At 42.7% G+C, this 22,037-nt stretch overlaps 1 protein-coding gene across 1 annotated transcript in view; it reads left to right on the top strand.

The window, feature by feature from the left end:
- The window catches only part of LOC129783134 (zinc finger protein 462-like), a 105,036-nt gene that overhangs the window by 31,571 nt on the left and 51,428 nt on the right, over positions 1 to 22,037 (top strand). The window contains 3 exon segments of the mRNA XM_055792882.1: positions 14,629 to 14,880; positions 15,371 to 19,932; positions 19,934 to 20,836. Coding sequence (XP_055648857.1) covers positions 14,661 to 14,880; positions 15,371 to 19,932; positions 19,934 to 20,836 — 5,685 coding nt within the window. The 5' untranslated portion in view covers positions 14,629 to 14,660.

Genomic DNA, 22,037 nt, shown 5'->3' with positions numbered 1-22,037 from the left:
CTTTGCGTTGAATGGGTATCTGCTGCTGGGGTTTGCTGATGCAGACAGGCTGGCTGGTGATAAACAAAGGTCATTAGACCTTGGAATCTGGCAGGGGAGTGGAGTGTCTTCTGTGGGAAGAGAGATGACTCCCAAGGGACCTTGGGATGAGGACAGGGTAGTCTGGAGGGGGACCTTCTTTCTGCTTCCCGGTCCTCCTGCTGGGAGGTTAATGTGTTTTGATTAAGTCCGTAGAACTGTGTAAGACTGTGTTGCTGGAATTAATAAACACATTTATCATTCATGAGTGAAAAGAACTTTTGGAGATCTTTGCAAATCAGGAATTTCGGGGAGAAAAGGTGCTGTTTTGACAGCACATGAGAACACATACTATTCGTGTGTGTGTGTGTGTGAGGTAAATCATACAACAGAGAGAGAGTCCTGTTCTGAGATGATGGTTGTTATAAATTCCGAGTAAATTTTTAGTTTTATATGGTTTATTTATGGGGTTAATAAAAAGCAAGTAATCAGCACTGGGTGCACAGGGAGTCAGGGCTCCTCTAACACGCACAGGGCACTGGTTTTTGTTCCTAAGCTAATGCATATTCATCACTACTTCTAAGAAAGGCAGGGTTATTACAATTAGTTTCTGGAATTCGACCCCTTCCACTGGCCCATGCGTACCAGTTCTCGGTGGTCCCTCTGGGGGTCGTTTGGGCTGAAGGCTCGCAGTCTTCCTCCCAGGCTTTGTCCTCCAGTCGTCCTTCAGTTTCCTTTTCTTCCTTATTTGGTAATCTCTTGGCTGGATGTCAGAGACTTCTGTAGCATCCCATGCGATAGTTAACAGTCATTTTGAAACTCCTTTGTTCTCCTGTCCCCTAGATCCAGGTCCCAATGTTTACCTTTTAAACCCTCTATTGACACAAATTGCTGGACCATTTCTTACAATGGTGGTTTGGTTTGGTTTTGGCTTGGGGTTTTTTTGTATCATCCAAGGGGAAAAAAAAAATTTGTATACCCAAAATCAATCAGAGATAACTGAGGCCATGTTGTGCACAGGCAAGAAGCTATGAGCTACTGAGTGCAGTTGTCTGAGCTAAAATGGCTGCTTCCAAAGCTCAGAGGAGTAGGGCAGCTTTTAGTGAATCTTAAAGCTTCAGTGGTGCAGGGGCTCATACCTCCTGAAAGTGTAATAAACACATTCAGCAGAGCTATGGCTTGTTTGGTTGAGATGAGAAGACTAAGCTCGGGGAATAGATAGCAAAAAATGGATGATCTGCTTTTCTGTGAAGTACTCTAAATGCAAAGTCATTTGCTCCATGGGAAAAAAAAATATTTTCAAGTCTAATGGACTGTGCTAAAGGAGATATGGAGTGGGGCTTCACTCATTACTGTAATTTGGTCTCAGAACAGATAGTAACCTCTTCCACAGTGTTTGATATGGGGCTTGCAAATAAAAGCTCAAGTATCTTAATCATTGCATCTTTGCTAGCTGAAAAGAAGCTCTTTTTTTTGTTTGTTTGATTGGCTTTTTTTGTTGTTGTTGGAGGTGATGGGGGACACATTGCAGTGAGCACAGTAATGTAGATTAAACATGGGAGTGTCTGTGTGCTCACTGTCCAGAAATAGACTTGCCAGAAGTTTGTTTTATGTTATAAACAATAACAATTAAAACAATTTTATTTTGGGTTCAATCAATTTAGGTTGAGAAACAATAAGCAAAAACAGCGCTGGGTGCCTGGAGAACTCAATTAGTTCCACCACATGCACACCTGAGTCCTAAAAGCAGCGTCTTTTATGCCCAGATCTTGACCAATCTCTTCTCGCCGGATGTTCGTCCTGCTCTTTAACCATTGGGTCGTTAGGGTACACCTTCTCCTCCTATTGGCTCTCCTTTGGCGCACTTGTTTGAATCTCAGGGTCTTTGTCTCCTTCGGCAGCGGGCTTTCCCTGGCATGCTTTCCTTGTCTCCTTTGGCAGGCTTTTCTAAGCAGTGATTGCCTCAGAGGAAGCGGGAGCTTTTACATTGTCTCAAAGGAGAATCACACGTGCCCATTCATTACAATTGTGATACAGGTTTTAGATTTAGACAGGGTACAACAATTACACTTATCGCACTACATTCTATTTTTGACATGAATCATGACTGCGTTTATTACATTTTAGCAGGCTATAAGACAAAGCATTATTTTATGCAGTGTCCTCTCTTTGTGCCCTAGTGGTTTTGGGTTTTATACTGGGCATAAATGGCTGGGTTTTGGTAGCAAGGGGCTGCGTTGTGGGAGGAGGCTGTGAACAGCCAGTTCTAAAACAAATCTAAAGAACCCGTTGTGAGCCAGACTTTCAAAGGATCAGAGTATGGTGCCTCTGCTTGAACATATTTAAGAAAGGGTGGTTGCCAATAGGGGAAGGAGGTGCTCCACATGGGAGCAGTGACACCCTTGAAAGGGACTGCAGCCCATGGTGGAACCAACACTAGAGCAGAGCAGTAAGAAGCAAGGAGCAGTGGAGGTAGATGAGTAAGAAACAAGGAGGGGTAGAAAGAAACCATTATGTGCTGACCTCAATCTCCTGTGCTGCCTGTCACCTTGCTGAAGGAATTGTAACTGATTGGGTGTAATGTGTGGCAAAACCAAGGGGAGTTGAGAACTAAGGGAGTGGTGGTGGATAAGTGTCTGGCTTATAGTTGACCCTGGGGAAGAGGGAGGAAAGGTGTTTCCCTAATTGTTTGTTTCAGTTTTCTTTCTTCCTCAATATCCAAATCAGTAATTAAAAGTTCATGTTAGTTGACAATAACTAAATTAAGTAAAATTCCCTGAGTCGAGATTGGTTTGCCTGCGACGAGTTTTCATCTTGCTTTAGAAGTAGTTTTACATTCTACAGTAAATAGATGGAATTTTCACAGTAAAATGTTTTTGTCTGCTGTTGTGTCTTGGACCTCTGGAACTCCTACGTTATCTTGGCCCCATGCGATGTGTGGGAAACTTAATAAATTAGTTATTACTTTAAAATAATAGGTTTCTTTTGTTCCCAATTGCTGTACAGGGCAAGAGGCTCTCAGCCTTTTGCATTTCTTGTATTTTGTGTCCCCTCTTGTTTATGGCAGTACATAAGCTAAGAGTCTAGTGATAAATTGCAAGTGATAGGACAAGAGGAAACAGCCTCAAATTGTGCCAAGGGATGTTTAGATTGGATATTAGGAAAAATGTCTTCACTGAAAATGTTGTCAAGCATTGGAACAGGCTGCCCATGGAAGTGGTTGAATCACCATCCCTGGAGATATTTAACAGACATGTAGCTGCAGTGCTTAGAGATGTGGTTTAGTGGTGGGCTTGGCAGTGTTAGGTTTATGGTTGGAGTCGATAATCTTTTCCAACCTAAATGATTGTATGATTCCATGAAAATATTCCAACAGCAGCCCTGATAGTACTGACATGACTTCTTACAATGCATATTCAACAAAACTTTTAAATTAATCGTTTAAATGTGAATTATATTCTAGGGGCTTATAATCTTTCTATTGTGATTACTCTCATTTATCTTTTTTGGAGTGTAAAAACAGTCAGGACATAACACACTTTTCTGTTACATCTTGTTTGCATCATCCTAGCAATGTAAAGTATCCTTAGTATAAATCAGAATTAGGTTCAAATTTAGTTTTTAAGTGTGCACCTGTTAGAACTTCTTTACACAGTATGGTTCCCTAAGCTTGCTCTTCAACATTATGTTGCATCAATCTGAATCTTGTTCTGTTCTGTATCCTCCCCTTTACCCCAGTTTAGTTTAATGTCAGAATGTTATATTTCAGGTCAGTGATGTGTGGCATAAAATGAACAAATGTATATAGTCTTGTCAGACTTTGTATGACACTCCTCTTTTTTACCTTTCGACTCTCCGAGCTGTTGCAACTCATGACTATATGCTTTCCCACCACTTTATGTGATGGTAATTTTGATCGATTGAATTTCAACAGTGATTATGCTCTGAAATCTCATAGACTACTATTAAATCTCCCCATGCTTAGCATTTTCTCATTTATTTTAAAAATTATTATTTGTAAAATCCTACTTGCTTTTGGATGTATTTTGTGGGGTTTGTGTGGTCCTTCATCTTGATTTGTCTTCACAAGCATATTTTTATCTAAAGAGGAAACCTTTTGTCTCCTGCTTTTTTCCCCTATATGTTTCTCCAACATTCTTTGTTGTGAATATCTCTTTATGTGAACCCATGCATACTAAATTAAATAGCATTCCAGATATTTTCCTTTCAGTGTCTTTAGGGCGGCTTCTCACCAATCTATAATGTGCTGGGTTTCTATTTGATATTGCATTCCCATTTTACCCCAAGAGTTTTTAAATACTCATTGAGATTTAGTGCGCTCACTCAATGTTTGCTCTGAACTCAGGAGTTAAACATCTCCTTGATGTATTTCTTTTGTCATATAGATGCTGATCTATCTAACACTGTAGTTGATATTCTATTATGGATTTACCAGGAAAGTGTGATGTATTTAATTTTATCTGCTGAGCTCCCTGTGGTCATTGAGATATTTCTTTATTAGTACTTTGCAGATATAATATGCTTACTTATCAGCGCACTCAAACCAGCAAGTCGATTGCTTTTCTTAAGTAATATTTTCCCCTCCATCCCCAACTCTGATTTTGCAAGTATTTAAATACTTGTATAATATTTGTCTAGTTATGAGAGGGTTTTAAATACTTTTTTCCCCTCTAATTTTCTGACTGCTTCTCTGTTTCTAATACTTAAACATTTACATGTGTTGTTCTGATTTGCTCTTATTGCTTGTTTTAGGTGGGCTGTTTTTAGTGTTTAGCTGTTGTGTCCATGTCCATTGATGGCTCTTAAAGTATCTACAAATAGATAGAGCATAATTTGACTTCCAAATAAGTTTTCTGTAACTGGATGAGAACCTTAATTTAAAATAATTTTTTCTTTCTGAAAGTACCACGGTTTCTCTTCTGTTAGGACTCTGGCACACATTTCATAGTTTCTATGTAGCATATAAAACTTGAATGTTCATTTCCCTTCAGCAGGGGGATTTTTTTAATATATTTTTCCCTTGTGTATGAACCTATGGTATCCAGGCATGTATGAAACCAATGTTTTCTGCATTCCGTTGTAGTGGAGACCATGAGTTCCTTTCATATATGTAGGCTCTTTTGAAAGAGATGATGACTTTCAGCAGAGTTGACAGACGGTTTGTGTAAGTTATTGTGCCTATACTCTGGATAAATTTTTCAGAATGGCAAAATTACTTTTTAGGCACTTCTGGAAATATTGTCTCTCTCTTCCCCTTTCCGAGTCACTAAGACTTCCTTTGGCTTTCCAGTAAGCATACCAGCAAACTGCAGTAATTCATTGTTGCAGTTCGAGACCAAATTGACGGTGTGGAGACTAAATCGGCTCAGATACTAAAGCACTTTTAGTTGTAGTTATAATTAATGTTAACAAGTGATACAGCTTCCCTGTTCCATGGGAGGGACAACATAGTCCAGTAGAGAAGCTGGGTGGGTCAGCATAATGATTTCTAACATGACCTCCCTGTCCCACAGGGGAGACAGCATGATCCTGCATGAACCCAGTGGGAAGTTGGATGGGTCAGTGTAGCAGATCCAGCTGCACAATATGCAGTCTGACTGCAGGTCTGGGGGTCCCCACTCTTTGCTCTCAGGTGCTCCTAAGGCCTCTTGTGGGGTCTCTGTCAGGTCTCTCCCCGAGCAACAGCACACTATGTCAGTTATAAGATTGGGTAGAGAATGCCCAATTCTGATTGGCTAAAATTCCTGAAGTTCCTAACAATTGGCTGTTGCCTCACTGGTGCTCACTGTCTGCCCATCTGGAAGGGCAATGGTGCACATGTGGACAGTCATTTCTATTGCTTTCTGTTCAGAGAGCTACTTTCCCTTTTGGGTACGGGAACACTATTGTATTGAGATGCTGAAATCTTTTAGGTCCATAGTGCAGGCAGGACTTTAACATCTTGCTAATCTTGTTACTCTTTCTGTACAGGTAATCTCTAAGTAAGTTTTATAGTAAAAATTTCAGTAATGAGATTTGCAGCTTCCCTGTTGTTATTCTGTGTTTTTCTGCTTCAGTTATGGCTAAACTTGCCTCTTGACATATCTGTGGGTACCCTTTCTTTTACTTCAGACTGTGCCATGGTATTAGCTTGCTCAATACATTTTTGAAGTGGCCCACTAAGTTCCTCATGTTCATTCTATGTAAAATTCTTTATAAAAACAGATCTCAGTGGTATTCCTTTTCTTTGGCAATCAGCATCAAGTATTCCATTTGTTCCTCCTTGTGACAGGTTGTGGTGGGTTAACCTTGGCTGGATGCCAGGTGCCAATGAAGCTGCTTTCTCAGTCCTCCTCAGCAGGGCAGGGGGAGAAAATATGATGAAAAAGCTCATAGGTTGCGATAAGGACAGGGAAATCCCTCACCAATTACTCTCACGGGCAAAACAGACTCAATTTGGGGAAGATGGATTTAATTTATTGCCAGTTACAAATAGAGTAGGATAGTGAGAAACAAAAGACAAAACTAAAAACACTTTCCCCCCATCTCTCCCTTCTTCCCAGGCTCAGCTTCACTCCTTCATTCCTGACTCTTCTTACCTCCTTCCCCCACCCCTGAGTGTTGCAGGAGGACAGGGAATGGGGACTGCCATCAGTTCATAACGCTTTGTCTCTGGTGCTCCTTCCTCATCATGATGTTCCCCTGCTCTAGTGTGGTGTCCCTCCCACAGGGTACAGTCCTTCAGGAACAGACTGCTCCAGCATACCCCCCCTCTTCCCCCCCTTTCTCCCTCCCCCCCCCCCCCCCCCCCCCCCCCCCGGGCCACAGTTCCTGCTAGAAAACCTGATCCTGTGTGAGCTTCTCCATGGGCTACATCTTCCTTTAGGGAATATCCACTTGCTGCAGTATGGAGACCTCCATGGGCTGCAGTGAGGATAGCTGCTCTGGCGTGGTCCTCCATGGGCTGCAGGAGGAAAACCTGCTTCACCATGGTCTTCTTCACAGGCTGCAGGGGTATCTCTGCTCTGGCACCTGGAGCACCTCCTCCCCCTCCTTCTTCACTGACTTTGGTGTCTGCAGGGCTGTTTCCTATTTTTCTCACTCCTAACTCTCAAGGCTGCTGCACAGTGGGTTTTTACCCTTTCTTAAATATGTGATCACAGAGGCACCATCAATGCCATTGATTGTCTCAGGTTTGGGCAGCTTTGGGTCCATTTTGGAGCCAGCTGGAACTAGCTCTGTTGGACATGGGGGCAGCTCCTGGTGTCTTCTCACAGAAGCCACCCCTGCAGCACCCCTATGCTACCAAAATTTTGCCACATAAACCCAATACACCTGGCTAAAAATAAATTCTCTTATGTTCCCATACCAAATTTTTGATGGCAATTTGAGCCAAGTGGTTGGCCTGCTTATTTTGTTTCTCTTCTTGAGTTACCTTTGAATTTGGGATATGCGAGTTAATATGATGTATTAAAATAGGTCTTTGTTTCAGCTGTTGCATTGCTTTCCATTCTGCTGCTGCCCAAATTGGTTTTCCTTGCCACTACAAGTTAGCAGAATACAACCCCAATGCCCTCAGACACTCCTCATAGGACTTGTGCTCCAGACCCTTCACCAGCTTCGTTGCCCTTCTTTGGACACGCTCCAGCACCTCAATGTCTGTCTTGCAGTGAGGGGCCCAAACCTGAACACAGTATTTGAGGTGCAGCCTCACCAGTGCCGAGTACAGAGGGACGATCACTTCCCTAGTCCTGCTGGCCACACTGTTTCTGATACAAGCCCAGGATGCTATTGGCCTTCTTGGCCACTGGGCACACTGCTGGCTCATATTCAGCCGGCTGTCAACCAGCACCCTCAGGTCCTTTTCCGCCAGGCAGCTTTCCAGCCGCTGTTCCCCAAGCCTGTAGCGTTGCATGGAGGTGTTATGACCCAAGCAAGTGCAGGACCCGGCGCTTAGCCTTGTTGAACCTCATACAGTTGGCCTCGGCCCATCGATCCAGCCTGTCCAGATCCCTCTGTAGAGCCTTCCTACCCTCAAGGAGATCAACACTCCCCCCCCCCCCCCCCCCCCCCCCCATCTTTGCGTCATCTGCAAACTTACTGAGGGTGCACTCAATTCCTTCATCCAGATCGTTGATAAAGATATGAAACAGAACTGGCCCCACTACTGAGCCCTGGGGAATATCACATGTGACCGGCCACCAGCTGGATGTAACTCCATTCACCACCATGCTTTGGGCTTGGCTGCCCAGCCAGCTTTTTACCCAGCGCAGAGTACACCCGTCCAAGCCATGAACAGACGGTTTCTCCAGGAGAATGCTGTGGGAGACAGTCTCAAAGGCTTTACTAAAGTCCAGGTAAACAACATCCACAGCCTTTCCCTCATCCGCTAAGTGGGTTGCCTTGTCATAGAAGGAGATCAGGTTAGTCAAGAGGACCTGCCTCTCATAAACCCTTGCTGACTGGGCCTGATCACCTGGTTGTCCTGTACGTGCCGCATTGATGGCACTCAAGATGATGGGCTCCATAACCTTCCCGGGCACCAAGGTCAGACTCACAGGCCTGTAGTTCCCTGGTTACTCCTTCCGAAAACTGAAAACAGAATACAAGCATAAGTTACACTTAGCAAAACATAGCAATTGCAGTACACAGTTCAATCACAATACCAATGTGATTCCCATTACCGATCTCTATAATGTGACCACCCCCATGATTGTCAGGAAGGAAAATGTGGGTTGAAGCCAGCTCAAGCCTGTTGTTCTCTTTGACATTCTTTTGCTAGTTATTTTTTATATTTTATGATGGGATCAGCCACCCCCCCACGCCCACCCCCAGTCTGGCTAACTACAGGAGACATTCACACCCTTTTAATGAACACAACCAGTTGATTCACTCAACTGACATAGATGTTTATCTAAAACAAAGGCCACCCTCCTGTCCCCTTTATATTGAGATAAAATCAACTTCTTTGCATTAGTCTCTGAGCTTCATGGGCATGTCACCCTTGCCCATCTCCGCTGAGCCTTCTTCCATTGTAGAGGTTTATTGGTCAGTCACACGCACAGGAGCATGTTCTCAAGGCCATTACCTCTGCAAACTGATTGGAGTGTCCAGTCACTTTGTGTGATGCAGCTTCTCCTGTAGAGGGGTTCCAGGAAGTGGCTTGTCATCTCCTGTTTCCTGCTGTGATGTTACAGGATCTGCCAGTAAATGGACTCCGTTTATTTTTTACACTTAATTCATCATATGCTGGGGCATCAACTGTCCAAGGAGTTTAGTGTTCCTTCTACTGTTGATATGCTGGCCACTGACTAACAAGCTGAACTAATCCTGATCTGGAGCATGAACCAGTATGTGCCTACTGGGTAAGAGCCAGGACCCATTTTTGCCACATAGCAGTGGTTGCTCTTCCGCCAGTGGATTTTGAATCCTTAAACATAAAATTCAGGACCAGCAGTCTGGGGCATAACCACAGTGCCTGCTCTGTGCCTAATACTTCAGTGGCACACAGAACACCTCCATATGGAGCCAGGACTTCTTATTCTGGAGGGATATAATTATTTTCTACCCCTTTGTAACTCTGGCTCCAGAATCCCAATGGCCACCTTCCCATCTTGATGGGCTCATTGCCACAAGCTCCATATGATGCTGTTTTTTTTCCTGCACTAGTATATAACAAATGTTTTACATCACTACTTTCCCAGATAAGTCCTAATGCCATGGCATGGGCTATTTCCTGGTTGAGCTGCTCAAAAGCTTGCTGTTGTTCCTCTGCCTGTTCAAACTGATTCTTTCCAGGTTACTTGGTATACAGATTTGGTCAGTTGGCTATAACCAGGGATGTGCATATGTCAAAACTCAGGGTATTTTGCATGAGGGCAGTGTGTGCTAGGGCATAATACTGTTGAGGTATCCAGATAGTCCAATAGATTCAGTTATCTCCCATTTTCTGCCAGGCCAGTGGTGAGGCCCCTATAATACGGTAAGTTCAGTTCAGGCACCCAAACAGTATATGGGCTGGAGGTGAGAGGAGGAGGAGGAGCTAATGGTTTAACTGAACATTGCCTTGCACTTGCAATTCCTTGACTCACAGTGCTAGATACCTAATGGGTTTTTTTCACCCCACTCAGCCATATTCTCCCCCTTTTCCTTCAGGACCATCCATAAGTCCTAGTGTGTAGGGTAGGAGCATGGAGAATTCCCATATTTTCCTGATGTTTTTTCCGAGGTCAACCAGACCACTGGTCTTTAGACATTACCAACGATGCTCTTCCTAGTACAGTACATATAGGTCACTCATTGATCAACAGGGCACCGAGCTGTCAGGTGATACCAAAAGGGCGTTAATAACTGTCTAACCATCAGAGCTATTGGGCCATGGCATCAGTGGCCACAGCCTTACTGGGGTTCCTCCTCCCCTTTGCCTGTGAACACATTCCATCAACCCAAGCAACTGCAGTTGATCACCTCCCTCTTCCCAGTCCCTCCATGGGGATATCTTATTTTTGAGAGCAGCAAGATCAGACCATTTCTTAACATATCCCTCTGTCAGCTGATCCCCAACCCCACCCCCATTACATAGGGCATAGGACACAAACCCCCAAGAGCTTTGCTCTGCTGAGCCATCAGCTATATCCCTCCTCCTCTGGTTTCTCAGTACCTCCATAGCCACTGCAAGGCAGTTTTCCCGAGTGTGTTGGCTGTAAGTTTCCCACACAGCCTTAATCTTGCTCTGAGTAAAGAACCTGTTGTGTGATCATGTTCTGGGGAACAATGCCCCTGTTTGCACAGGTCTACTTAATTACAGTAACTAGGGGCTGCCTGATAGGCTTCTGTTATTAATTCATCATTAGAGTCCCAAATATCATCATCCCAGGTTTAAGGATCCCAGTCCAGTCAACGTGTGCTTACTGACTGTTCCTGTAGTGGCTCGGTGCATTAGTCTTTAATCTGGCTAATTAGCACCACTATGTACTAAAGTCTGATTAAGGCTCTCCCTTTCGCACTGAGCATTTGCTACTGCTTCCTTTAGCAAACCGTTCCTCTGGGAGAGAATGGCAGCTTGATTTGCAACTTCTCTTGCAAATATTTTTGGAGCTCCACTTGAAGCCTACCTACAACGTGTGCTGGCATACCTTCACAGAAAGCAGCACATCTCTCTCCTAGTGTTTTATATGTATCCTCTTCTCTCTGCAAGGCCCAGGCTAATTTTCTTGGAGTCTGTACTGGGAGGTGGTCCAGGTTCCAGGCAACTAGAACATGGACATGAAGCAAGCACCATCCCATCTCCTCCCAATCATCTTCCCATACCAGTACCATTTTCTTGGGTCCCTTTGGACCCTTCTTTTCCCAGCTATTCAGTATTCACACTCACCCCCAAACACATAATGGGCCCACCACTCACACCACAGTACACCACCACAAATTCCCAATAGCAGAATCAAGGCTCCTTCTGGAGACTCAAAATCATTCCAATTATTCCAGATCCAGCCCATGACAGTTCCCGGTGTTGCCCACATTCTCTGCTAATTACCGTTGTGGGAAAAACAGTTTAAAGTTGGGAAATTTCACTTGTGTTAATTTATTGCCAACCAGCCCAAACCTCCCATCATTGATTTGGGCGTTGAGAAAAAAAGATGACACTTAGACAAACGCATAAACACCTATCCTCTCTCCTCTCCAGTCTCATCTTCCCTTATTTTCACAAGTTACACTCAGTCTGTCAAAATTCCTCTAATAAGGAATTGGGTGGTGTAGAAGGTTGAGGTGATATGTGTAACGGTTTCTGCCTTGTGTGCCTGCTCCAGCATGGGTTGCCCACAGGCTGCATTCCCTTCAGAGGTGTATGTACCACACACACACACACAAAGTACCTCTCCAGCCACCACTGGCTGCCTGTGTATTTCTTAAATATGTTTGAGCAGGAGTGCTGTGTACTTCTTTTATGGGATAACATTTTGGGTTTTTTCTTTCCCACAGTTTGCCTCATGGCAGGCTGGAAGCAGCTGAGAGTGACACAGGGCCTTAAGATTTGAACGGGTAGAACTCATTGTGAGCAAACCTGCTGTAGAAGTAATGAGAAGAAAGAGAATAAATATATTGTGATCCAGTCTCTGCTCATGCAACTGAGCTAGAAGAAACAAAAAAAAACCCTGGACTGTTTTACCAGAAGCTTTCATGTCTCTGCTGTATACCTGATGATGAAGCTGGGGAGCCTGGAGTCATTTTCCTCCTTAAGTTTTGGTTTTGTTTGGTACTTTTTGTTGTTGCTGTTGGCCTGTTTTTCATTTCTAAAGCATATATAGCTATCTCTATGCCAGTGAGGAAAGAAAGCAACCATTTTACTCTCTTGAAAACAGATGAAGTCCAGACACTGAGTGCTGTACAGGCCTGTTTGCCTTTTGTTTCTCTTTACTAATTGGTTAATTTCCAACAAGTATGTGTTTTAGAGAATTCATACATATGCAGCCTCAGGGAATTATACTTTGGAAATGAAGTACCTGTTAAAACATGAGGTGGCTAGTATACTTTGTATTCTGACTTTTTTTTTTTAATCATCTTTTGTTTTCCTTTTCAAAAACATTAAGAAAAGAGCCTTTTGTTATCTTTTCAGGAATGTCACACTGAAATTCATCTGTGCTTTGTCTGCTTTCATTTGTACCATTCATGGGCAGTTGTGGATTAGATAGGACAAAGTAGCTGAATTCCTAACTTCCACATTCAAATCAAAGTATTGGGAAACTTCCAAGACTCACCTCCTTTTTTTTTTTTTTTTTTAAATAAAGTATTCTAGTTTTCAGTTTGTGTGATGAAACATATCTAGTCTGTGTTTTTTTAAATATCATTAAAATGGTGTGACAGCCTTGTGTTGGGTTGTATAAGGGCAAGGGAAATATTGTATCCATTTCCTTTTTCTTTCTGTCTTTAATAAGTTACTCTCATATATTTATCGCTCCCCAGATCAGATTTTAAAAGTCTAAGCTCAACTGACCACCTTTTACATTGTAGAATACAAATCGGGTTAGATGAAGAAATGGTAATCCACTTATTTCTTCAGAAGACTGTCTGCTGGAGCAGGCCTGGAACCTTTTTAAATTTCATTGACCCACCTGGAATGACAACCCTCCCTCTTTCTTTATAGACTCTTCATACTCGGAACCTCCTGATGTTCAGCAACAGTTGAACCATTACCAGTCTGCAGCTCTAGTGGCTACCTGATAGTCTTCTCTTATTAATTCAATATTAGAGTTCCAAATATCATCATCTCAGCTTTAAGGATCCCAGTCCACTCAATGTGTACTTAGTCACTCTTCCTCTAGTGTCTTGGTGCATTAGTCTTTAATCTGGCTAGAAGTAGTTTTACATTCTACTGTAAATAGTTGGAATTTTCACAGGAAAATGTTTTTGTCTGCTGTTACTTCTTTTACCTCTGGTACTCCTAGGTTATCTTGGCCTCATGCAATGTGTGGGAAACTTAATAAATGAGTTATTACTTTAAAATAAGAGGTTTCTTTTGTTCCCAATTGCTGTACAGGGCAAGAGGCTCTCAGCATTTCTCAAGCGTTTCTTGTATTTTGTGTCCTCTCTTTTTTATGGCAATAAATAAGCTAAGGGGGGTCTAGTGATTAATTCCTCTCCAGTGTTCTACGATGTGGGATTAATTGGTCACATACTGAACTCGATCTTACCAGATTTTGTTACTTTGTGCATTACAGTATACAGAGGTTTGAGATTAATCAATGAAGTCTTGAAGTGTTTAGGGAAGATTGCTGTTTCTTATGTTTTCATTGTACTTTTGTAGTATTCCTGTTCTTTTTACTGTCCATCCCTTCCTCAAACTCCTATTCCACCAAGGATACATCCCCAATCACAGACCATAATGTAACTCTTAGTTATTACAATGAATGGAGATGTTCTTGGTGTTTGGTGGAATTAATTCCAATGCACAGCGTTCTGTTCTGGATACAGATATTTAGATCTCACTTTCCAATTATGCTTATGTTTTCTATTGAAGTCAGGAATTATAGCATTTTGAAAAGACTGACAAGTGTTTCAGTTTTAAGGGTTTTTTTAATTGCTGGTAATGAAACTGGCAGGACTTTCTCAGCTTCCAAGAAGGTTAGAGTGGGTCTTATATAAGCAGAAACCATTGTCATCTGTTTGTAAGTTTCAGTGCATGATGAATGTTTGGGAGTAATTGTGGTGGTTCTTCTAGCATATAGCTGCTGTCTCTGAATGAGGCAAACTTCCTACCAGCTCTCTCCTGAGTAATGGAAAAGCCTAGAGGACAAAGTCCATTGAAAGAGTAGTTATTTGTCAGAAGGTTGAGTGTAGCATTGATAACAGCAACCTGCTAGTTACTTAGATAGGGCTTTCTTTGAATCAAAATGGCCTTGATGTCTCTTAAATGTTGAGTTTTAGGCTGCAGTAATTATGGAATTTCTGGAAATCATTAAGTCATGTGATAGGAAGCTTGGTGTTAGTATATTTTCAGAATTCACTGAATGGCATTTCTGTAAAAACAACAACAAAAAACAACTCCTAAAAACAACCACACAGGGAAAACAAACCCCTGTCACTTTCCTTCTCCTTTCATTGTTTTTCTTGCAGAATTTTCTAATGCAAAAGATCATTCCTGAACCATGGAGGTGCTGCAGTGTGATGGCTGTGATTTCCGAGCTCCATCCTATGAAGACCTAAAAGCTCACATTCAGGATGTTCATACTGCTTTTCTGCAGCCAACAGATGTTTCTGAGGAAAATCCTAGCCAACCAAAGTCTGGCTCCATGAGTGCTAGCAACCAGACTGAGATTGAATTTTCTTCTGTAAAGGATGAATTTACAATTGCAGATAAAATAGCAGGTAAACTTCAACCCTAAGCCCCTATCTCACATGTGACTTATTTCAGTGCATTTTAATTGGTATGTTTCAGTGTGATTTTTAAAAACTGTTATCTTTATCACTATGGTAGTGAATTGGATGATGTTTACTTATAGCCATATTTTTTGTGTAAATGCAAACGTGTGGATTCATCATCTTGCTATTTTTCACATGCTTTGTCATATTGCTTCTTTTTCTTGCTTTACACCACCGTGAGCTTTAGAAGAGTTTTGAACTTTATTAGTGTACCTTTTTATTTCAAGAAGCTTATTTTGGAAATTGTCTATCCCAAATTATGTGCCATCTGTTAGTTTTCTGAATGTTCTCATATGCACAGGTCTAATCATAAATAAGTGAGGGAATCCTGGTGTGATTAACATGTTCAAGATGTGTGTGTGTTCATATGCATACATGGAGGGTAAACTGTCTAATTTTACTTATTTATATATTTACTTTTTAATTCTTATTTTAGGGCAAAATGCAACAACTCAGATGGAGACTGGAAGTTATTATAGCCAGAGCCAAAGTTTTTGTGGTCAACATATGGCTCCAAATCCTAAACCAACCAACAAGTTTTTCCAGTGCAAATTCTGTGTGCGTTATTTCCGATCTAAAAACCTCCTCATGGAGCACACTCGCAAGGTTCATGGAGCACAAGTTGGGGGGAGCTCAGTAGGGTCACACACTGCTGGATCTTTAAATTACAACATCATGATGCACGAGGGGTTTGGCAAAGTTTTCTCTTGCCAGTTCTGCACCTACAAATCACCAAGGCGCGCAAGGATTATTAAGCACCAGAAAATGTATCACAAAAACAGTCTGAAGGAGAGTTTAACTCCTACTGCTACCTCTGCTGTATCTGAATTGACATCTGCATCTGTGCCAGTGCAGGAGCCTTGCAAGGAATTACCTGCGGAGGTGGTAGAACGGAGCATTTTGGAGTCCATGGTCAAGCCTCTAACAAAGTCCAGAGGCAACTTTTGCTGTGAATGGTGCAGTTACCAGACACCTCGAAGGGAGCGCTGGTGTGACCATATGATGAAGAAGCACCGCAGCATGGTAAAAATACTGTCAAGTTTGAGGCAGGAACAAGACAGAACCAATGCGTCTGATGTGCAGAGTAAGTGTGTCCAGAATGCCTCCCCAAACTCTAATTATATCTCTGTGAATATGACAGGACGTGATATGTTGAATGCTGATGTCTCAAACTTCAGAAGCTCTATGGGCAATTCCCTTATCAGGCCCAACTCTTCTATATCCTCTAAGTTTTTCTCTGTGTCTTATCCTCAAATGAAGTCTAAATTACCTCACAACTCGGGCATAGTTAATTTGTCTGACAGATCCCACTATGGAGTTGCTGACATGACAAATTCTTCTGCTGAATTGGAAACAAACAGTATGCTAAATGACTGCAGCTCAGACGAAGAGTTAAATGAAGTCAACAGTGAGAATGGCTTGAACTCTGTGGACCACCAGACTTCAGGAATATCTGCAGAGCAACTGATGGGATCTGATGGCAACAAGCTGTTGGAAACAAAAGGGATTCCCTTTAGAAGATACATGAACAGGTTCCAATGTCCTTTTTGCCCTTTCCTCACAATGCACCGTCGAAGCATCTCCCGTCACATTGAGAATATCCACCTGTCTGGGAAGACAACTGTATACAAATGCAATGAATGCCCTTTCACCTGTAAGAGTTCGTTAAAGCTTGGAGCTCATAGGCAATGTCATGCAAGTACAACATCAGACTGGGACACTCTGAATTCTCAGAGTGAAAACATTGTCTCCACTTTGAATGACAACACAGTTTCTTATGAAAGTGGAAATATAAATGCAAGGAAGTCAGCTGGGATGATGGAAACAGTGCAGCAGCAACAGCAGCAGTTGCCTCAACCCCATTCACAGCATCCTTATAAGTGCACAATGTGTAACTATTCTACCACTACTTTGAAAGGCCTCAGAGTTCATCAGCAGCACAAGCACTCATTTTGTGACAACTTACCAAAATATGATGGACAGTCATTCAATGTGCCACAAGAGAGCGAGGTAGATGCTCTCACCTCTGTTAGCACAGTGAAGAAAAGCCAGACCTCAATTCTTGGTCTCTCGTCTAAAAATAACTTTATTGCTAAAGTCACTCGGAAGGTGTCAAATGACTGTCCTTTGGATCTCTCACCAGTGAAGAAAAGAACTAGAATTGATGAAATAGCAAGCAACTTGCAGAGCAAAATAAACAAAAACAAACAGCAAGAAGATGCTGTGATTAATGTAGAGGATGATGAGGAAGAGGAGGAAGATGAGGTGGAGATAGAAGTGGAATTAGACAGAGAAGAAGAACAAACAGAGCCACTGGTGGAGGTTTCTAGTTCTTATGCACCCCAGCAAATGTGGGGGAGAGAGACTAATGATTCCCAGAAGGATGCAAAATTTAAAAACATGCATCATGATTATATTTCCACCAATGGAGCAGAGATTGAGCTCACTTTATCTGAAGATGAAGAAGATTATTTTTCTTCCATTAACATGAAAGATCAACAGAGTCCTAATGCCTCCATTCTGGGAAGCCAGCCAAGTATGTATGGACCTGATCAGAACAACGAAAATGTGGAGATTAATGACTCTGGCAGGCTTTACTATTGTAAACACTGTGATTTTAGCAACAAATCTGCCAGGAGTGTTAGCACCCACTACCAACGGATGCACCCCTACATAAAATTCAGCTTTAGGTATATCTTGGATCCCAATGATCACAGTGCAGTATACAGATGCCTTGAGTGTTATATTGACTATACGAACTTTGAAGACCTGCAGCAACACTATGGAGAGCATCATCCTGAAGCTATGAATGTATTGAACTCCGATCACTCTGATCTGATCTACCGCTGTCGCTTCTGTTCTTACACTAGCCCTAATGTTAGAAGCCTGATGCCGCATTACCAAAGAATGCATCCAACAGTGAAAATTAACAATGCAATGATATTTTCAAGCTATCTTGTTGAGCAGCAAGAGGGGTTAAACACAGAGTCTCAGACACTGAGAGAGATCTTGAATTCTGCTCCAAAAACTATGGCAACCCCCACCCCTGTGGCTCATGGGACTACTGTGCCAGCAAGTTTTAACAAAAGTGCCACAAAGAGTTTTAGTCCTGAATGTGAAAATCAGAAGGCACCTTCGGTCAGTTCTGTGGTTGTTTATGACTGTGATGTGTGCTCATTTGCAAGCCCTAACATGCATTCAGTTCTGGTGCATTACCAGAAAAAACACCCTGAACAAAAAGCATCATATTTCAGAATTCAGAAGACCATGCATATAGCTTCTGTTGACAGGGGCTCTGCCCTGGCTCAAATGTCTTTTGAGATGGGGGTGTCTGTCTCCTCAAAACTATCTAACTTGGCTTCTCAACCTCCACCTCCCCCATCACTGCCCCCAGACCTTGCTTCTGAACTCTACTATTGCAAACACTGTTCATACAGCAACCGTTCAGTTGTGGGAGTGCTTGTCCACTACCAGAAAAGGCATCCGGAAATAAAAGTCACTGCCAAGTACATCAGGCAGGCACCCCCTACTGCAGCAATGATGAAGGCTGGTGAGCTGCCACCTGGGATTCAGAAACTGCCAGTGTCAGTGCAGCAGTTGAGGCGGGGCAGTTCTGAGAGCTGTGTGAATTCCCCTGAGAATGAAATGTTCTTGTGCCAGCACTGTGATTATGGGAACCGGACTGTGAAAGGTGTGCTCATTCATTATCAAAAGAAGCATCGTGATTTCAAAGCCAATGCAGATGTGATTAGGCAGCATACAGCCACCATTAGAAGCCTTTGTGATCGTAACCAGAAGAAATCATCTGGCAGCCTGCCTGCTCACACCTCCAACACTGAACAGGACAAGATAAAGCTGAGAGCCCTCAAATGCAGGCAATGTAGCTACACATCACCTTACTTCTATGCGTTGAGGAAGCATATTAAGAAAGACCACCCAAATCTGAAGGCCACAGTCACGGCCATTCTGAGATGGTCATTTTTGGATGGCTTGATAGAAGCTGGCTATCACTGTGAATGGTGCATTTATTCACATACAGAACCAAGTGGTTTGCTTGTGCATTACCAAAGGAGACATCCTGAACATTATGTTGACTATACATATATGGCAACTAAACTCTGGGCAGGTCCGGATCCTTCCCCTCCTACCCCAGTGATGCCATCAGAGGCAAAAACCTATAAATGCAGAGACTGCATTTTTGAAACATCTTCCATTTGGGATATTACTAATCACTACCAGGCTTTTCACCCTTGGGCTATGAATGGGGATGAATCTGTATTGTTAGATATCATTAAGGAGAAAGATGCTGCTGAGAAAATTGGCACACAGCTTAATGAAGTTAGGGCCAGGATTAATTCTGAAAACAAGGTAACATCACAGATGGACCAGGATGTGGAGGATCCCAGCCTTTCCCAGGAAAAAACTATTATTCAACTGGCTTCTGCAAACCCTGCCATCTCTTCCATTCCATATCAGTGTACAGTTTGCCAGTCTGAGTACAATAACTTGCATGGCCTCCTGACACATTATGGCAAAAAGCATCCTGGCATGAAAGTAAAAGCTGCTGACTTTGCACAGGACATAGACATTAACCCAGGGGCTGTGTACAAGTGCAGACATTGCCCATACATTAACACACGCATTCATGGTGTCCTCACACATTACCAGAAACGGCACCCATCAGTAAAGGTCACTGCTGAAGACTTTGTGCATGATGTGGAACAGTCGAATGACATCACCCAGAATGACATAGAAGAAATGAGTAGGATTTTCAAGCAAGGCTATGGTGCATACCGGTGCAAACTATGCCCTTACACCCATGGCACACTGGAGAAGCTCAAAATTCACTATGAGAAATACCATAATCAGCCTGAATTTGATGTTTTTGCTCAGTCATCACCAAAGCTGTCTGCCTCAGTGGAGCCAGACATGGTAACTGAAATCAAGGTCTCCCCAGAAATTGCTGCTGATAGCGTTGGAGAAGTCTCTGTCTCGGTACCCTCATTTCTCCAGTTCTCACTTAGTGTCTCACACAGTTTTCCGGTGTCAGCTCTGCAAATACTTCTGTTCTACCCGGAAGGGGATAGCCAGGCACTACCGCATCAAACATAATAATGTTCGAGCACAGCCAGAAGGCAAGAACAACCTCTTCAAGTGTGCTTTGTGTTCCTACACCAACCCTATCCGCAAAGGGCTTGCAGCACACTACCAGAAAAGGCATGACATTGATGCTTACTACACTCATTGTTTAGCAGCTTCCAGGACAGTAAGTGATAAACCCAATAAAGTGATCATTCCATCTCCTCCCAAAGATGATACTCCTCAGTTAAGTGAGGAGCTGAGGAGGGCTGTGGAAAAGAAGAAATGCTCGCTTTGTTCCTTTCAATCTTTTAGCAAAAAAGGTATTGTATCCCACTACATGAAGCGTCACCCTGGTGTTTTCCCTAAGAAGCAGCATGCGAGCAAGCTGGGGGGTTACTTCACTGCTGTGTATGCTGATGAACATGAAAAGTCAACTCCAGCTGAGGAAAGGAATGACTTTGAAAAGACTGAGGTGGAGAGCGAGGCTCAGGAAACTGAGTGGCTTCCCTTCAGATGCATAAAATGTTTCAAGCTGTCCTTCAGCACAGCAGAGCTGCTATGCATGCATTACACTGATCACCACAGCAAGGATTTGAAGAGAGACTTTACCATACTGGGAAGTGGCACCCCCTCTCATAATGCTGTCTATCAGTGCAAGCACTGTGATACTAAATTGCATAGCACAGCAGAGCTAACCTCACACTTGAATAGTCACAATGAAGAATTCCAGAAGCGTGCCAAACGTCAGGAGAGGAGGAAACAGCTTTTGAGCAAGCAGAAATATGCAGATGATGCTTTTACAGATTTCAAACAAGAGAGGGTAAGGATCTGTGTATCTGGTTTCCTTCTCTGCTTCCTCTCCCCAGGGAGTAAAACAAACCAAAAGCTGTTCTTCTATACCCCAAGAGGCTCCTTATTACTAATACCCACTTGCATGTTCTCTTTGACAGCCAAATGAGTGCAGGTTAATGACTCAGCGTGTCAATGGTCCCTATAGTCAGTTACACATTCTGCTTTAATTTCCTTCATTCTCCACCTATTCCTAGGCTCCATGGGAAGCTCTGCTCCTTCCAACTGTTTCCTTCAGGATTTTCCCTATCTTTCTTCCTTTCTCTCACCCTTATAGATGGCTGACAGTTATTTATTCTTCTGTTGCAAGGCTGCTGTTTGCTTCCTCATAGATTCTTTAGCAAATGTCCCATTCTACTGTTCATCAGTGTACCTTGAAATAACATACCAATTTCCTTCTCAAGCTTACCAATTTCAGTATGTTTTCTGATAAAGAACCTGATGTTTATGTGCATCTATCCAATAACTTCAAGTTTTGGGCAAGTGTTCCTGTGAACAGAAGACCAAATTCTACTACTCTTTTCTGTACCCTTCTCCTCATCTGAAGTAACTCTACTTGCTGTAAAAAAGTATACAATTGGGTGGGTGGGAACCGTGAAAGAGCATGACTTGGTCTCATAAGTTAAAAATGAATGGTTTTATAGGGGTCTACTGTTATGCAGAAATTCAAGGTTTTTCCTGTGTACATTCTGTCCACCTATTTTGAGGGCTTCTATTAAGAAGTCAGTGCAAATAGAGGTCGAAGTTTTGCACAATAGCATGTTTTAGTGGGTTGACCTTGGCTAGACGCCAGGTACCCACCAAGCCACTCTATCACTCCCCTCCTCAGCAGGATGGAGGGGAAGAAAATAAGATGGAAAAAAACTTGTGGGTCAAGATAAAGGCAGTTTTAAAAAAGCAAAAGCTGCATGGGGAAGCAAAGGAAAACAAAAGTTTTATTCTCTACTTCCCATCAGCAGGTGATGTCCAACCACTTCCTGGGAAGCAGTGGTTGCTCTGGAAGACAAATGTCATAACAACGAATCCTCCCCTTCTCTTAGTGTTTATTTCTGAGTAGATGTCATATGGTATGGAATATCCCATTGGTCACTTTGGGTCAGCTTTCCTGGCTATGTTCCCTCCCAAGATCTTACCCACGCCCAGCCTACTGGCCTTTGGTGGTGGTGGTGAAG

Source organism: Falco peregrinus, chromosome W, assembly GCF_023634155.1.
Source record: "Falco peregrinus isolate bFalPer1 chromosome W, bFalPer1.pri, whole genome shotgun sequence".
Taxonomy (NCBI): domain Eukaryota; kingdom Metazoa; phylum Chordata; class Aves; order Falconiformes; family Falconidae; genus Falco; species Falco peregrinus.
Note: the sequence above shows the minus strand (reverse complement) of the source record. Positions and strands in the feature narration are given on the sequence as shown.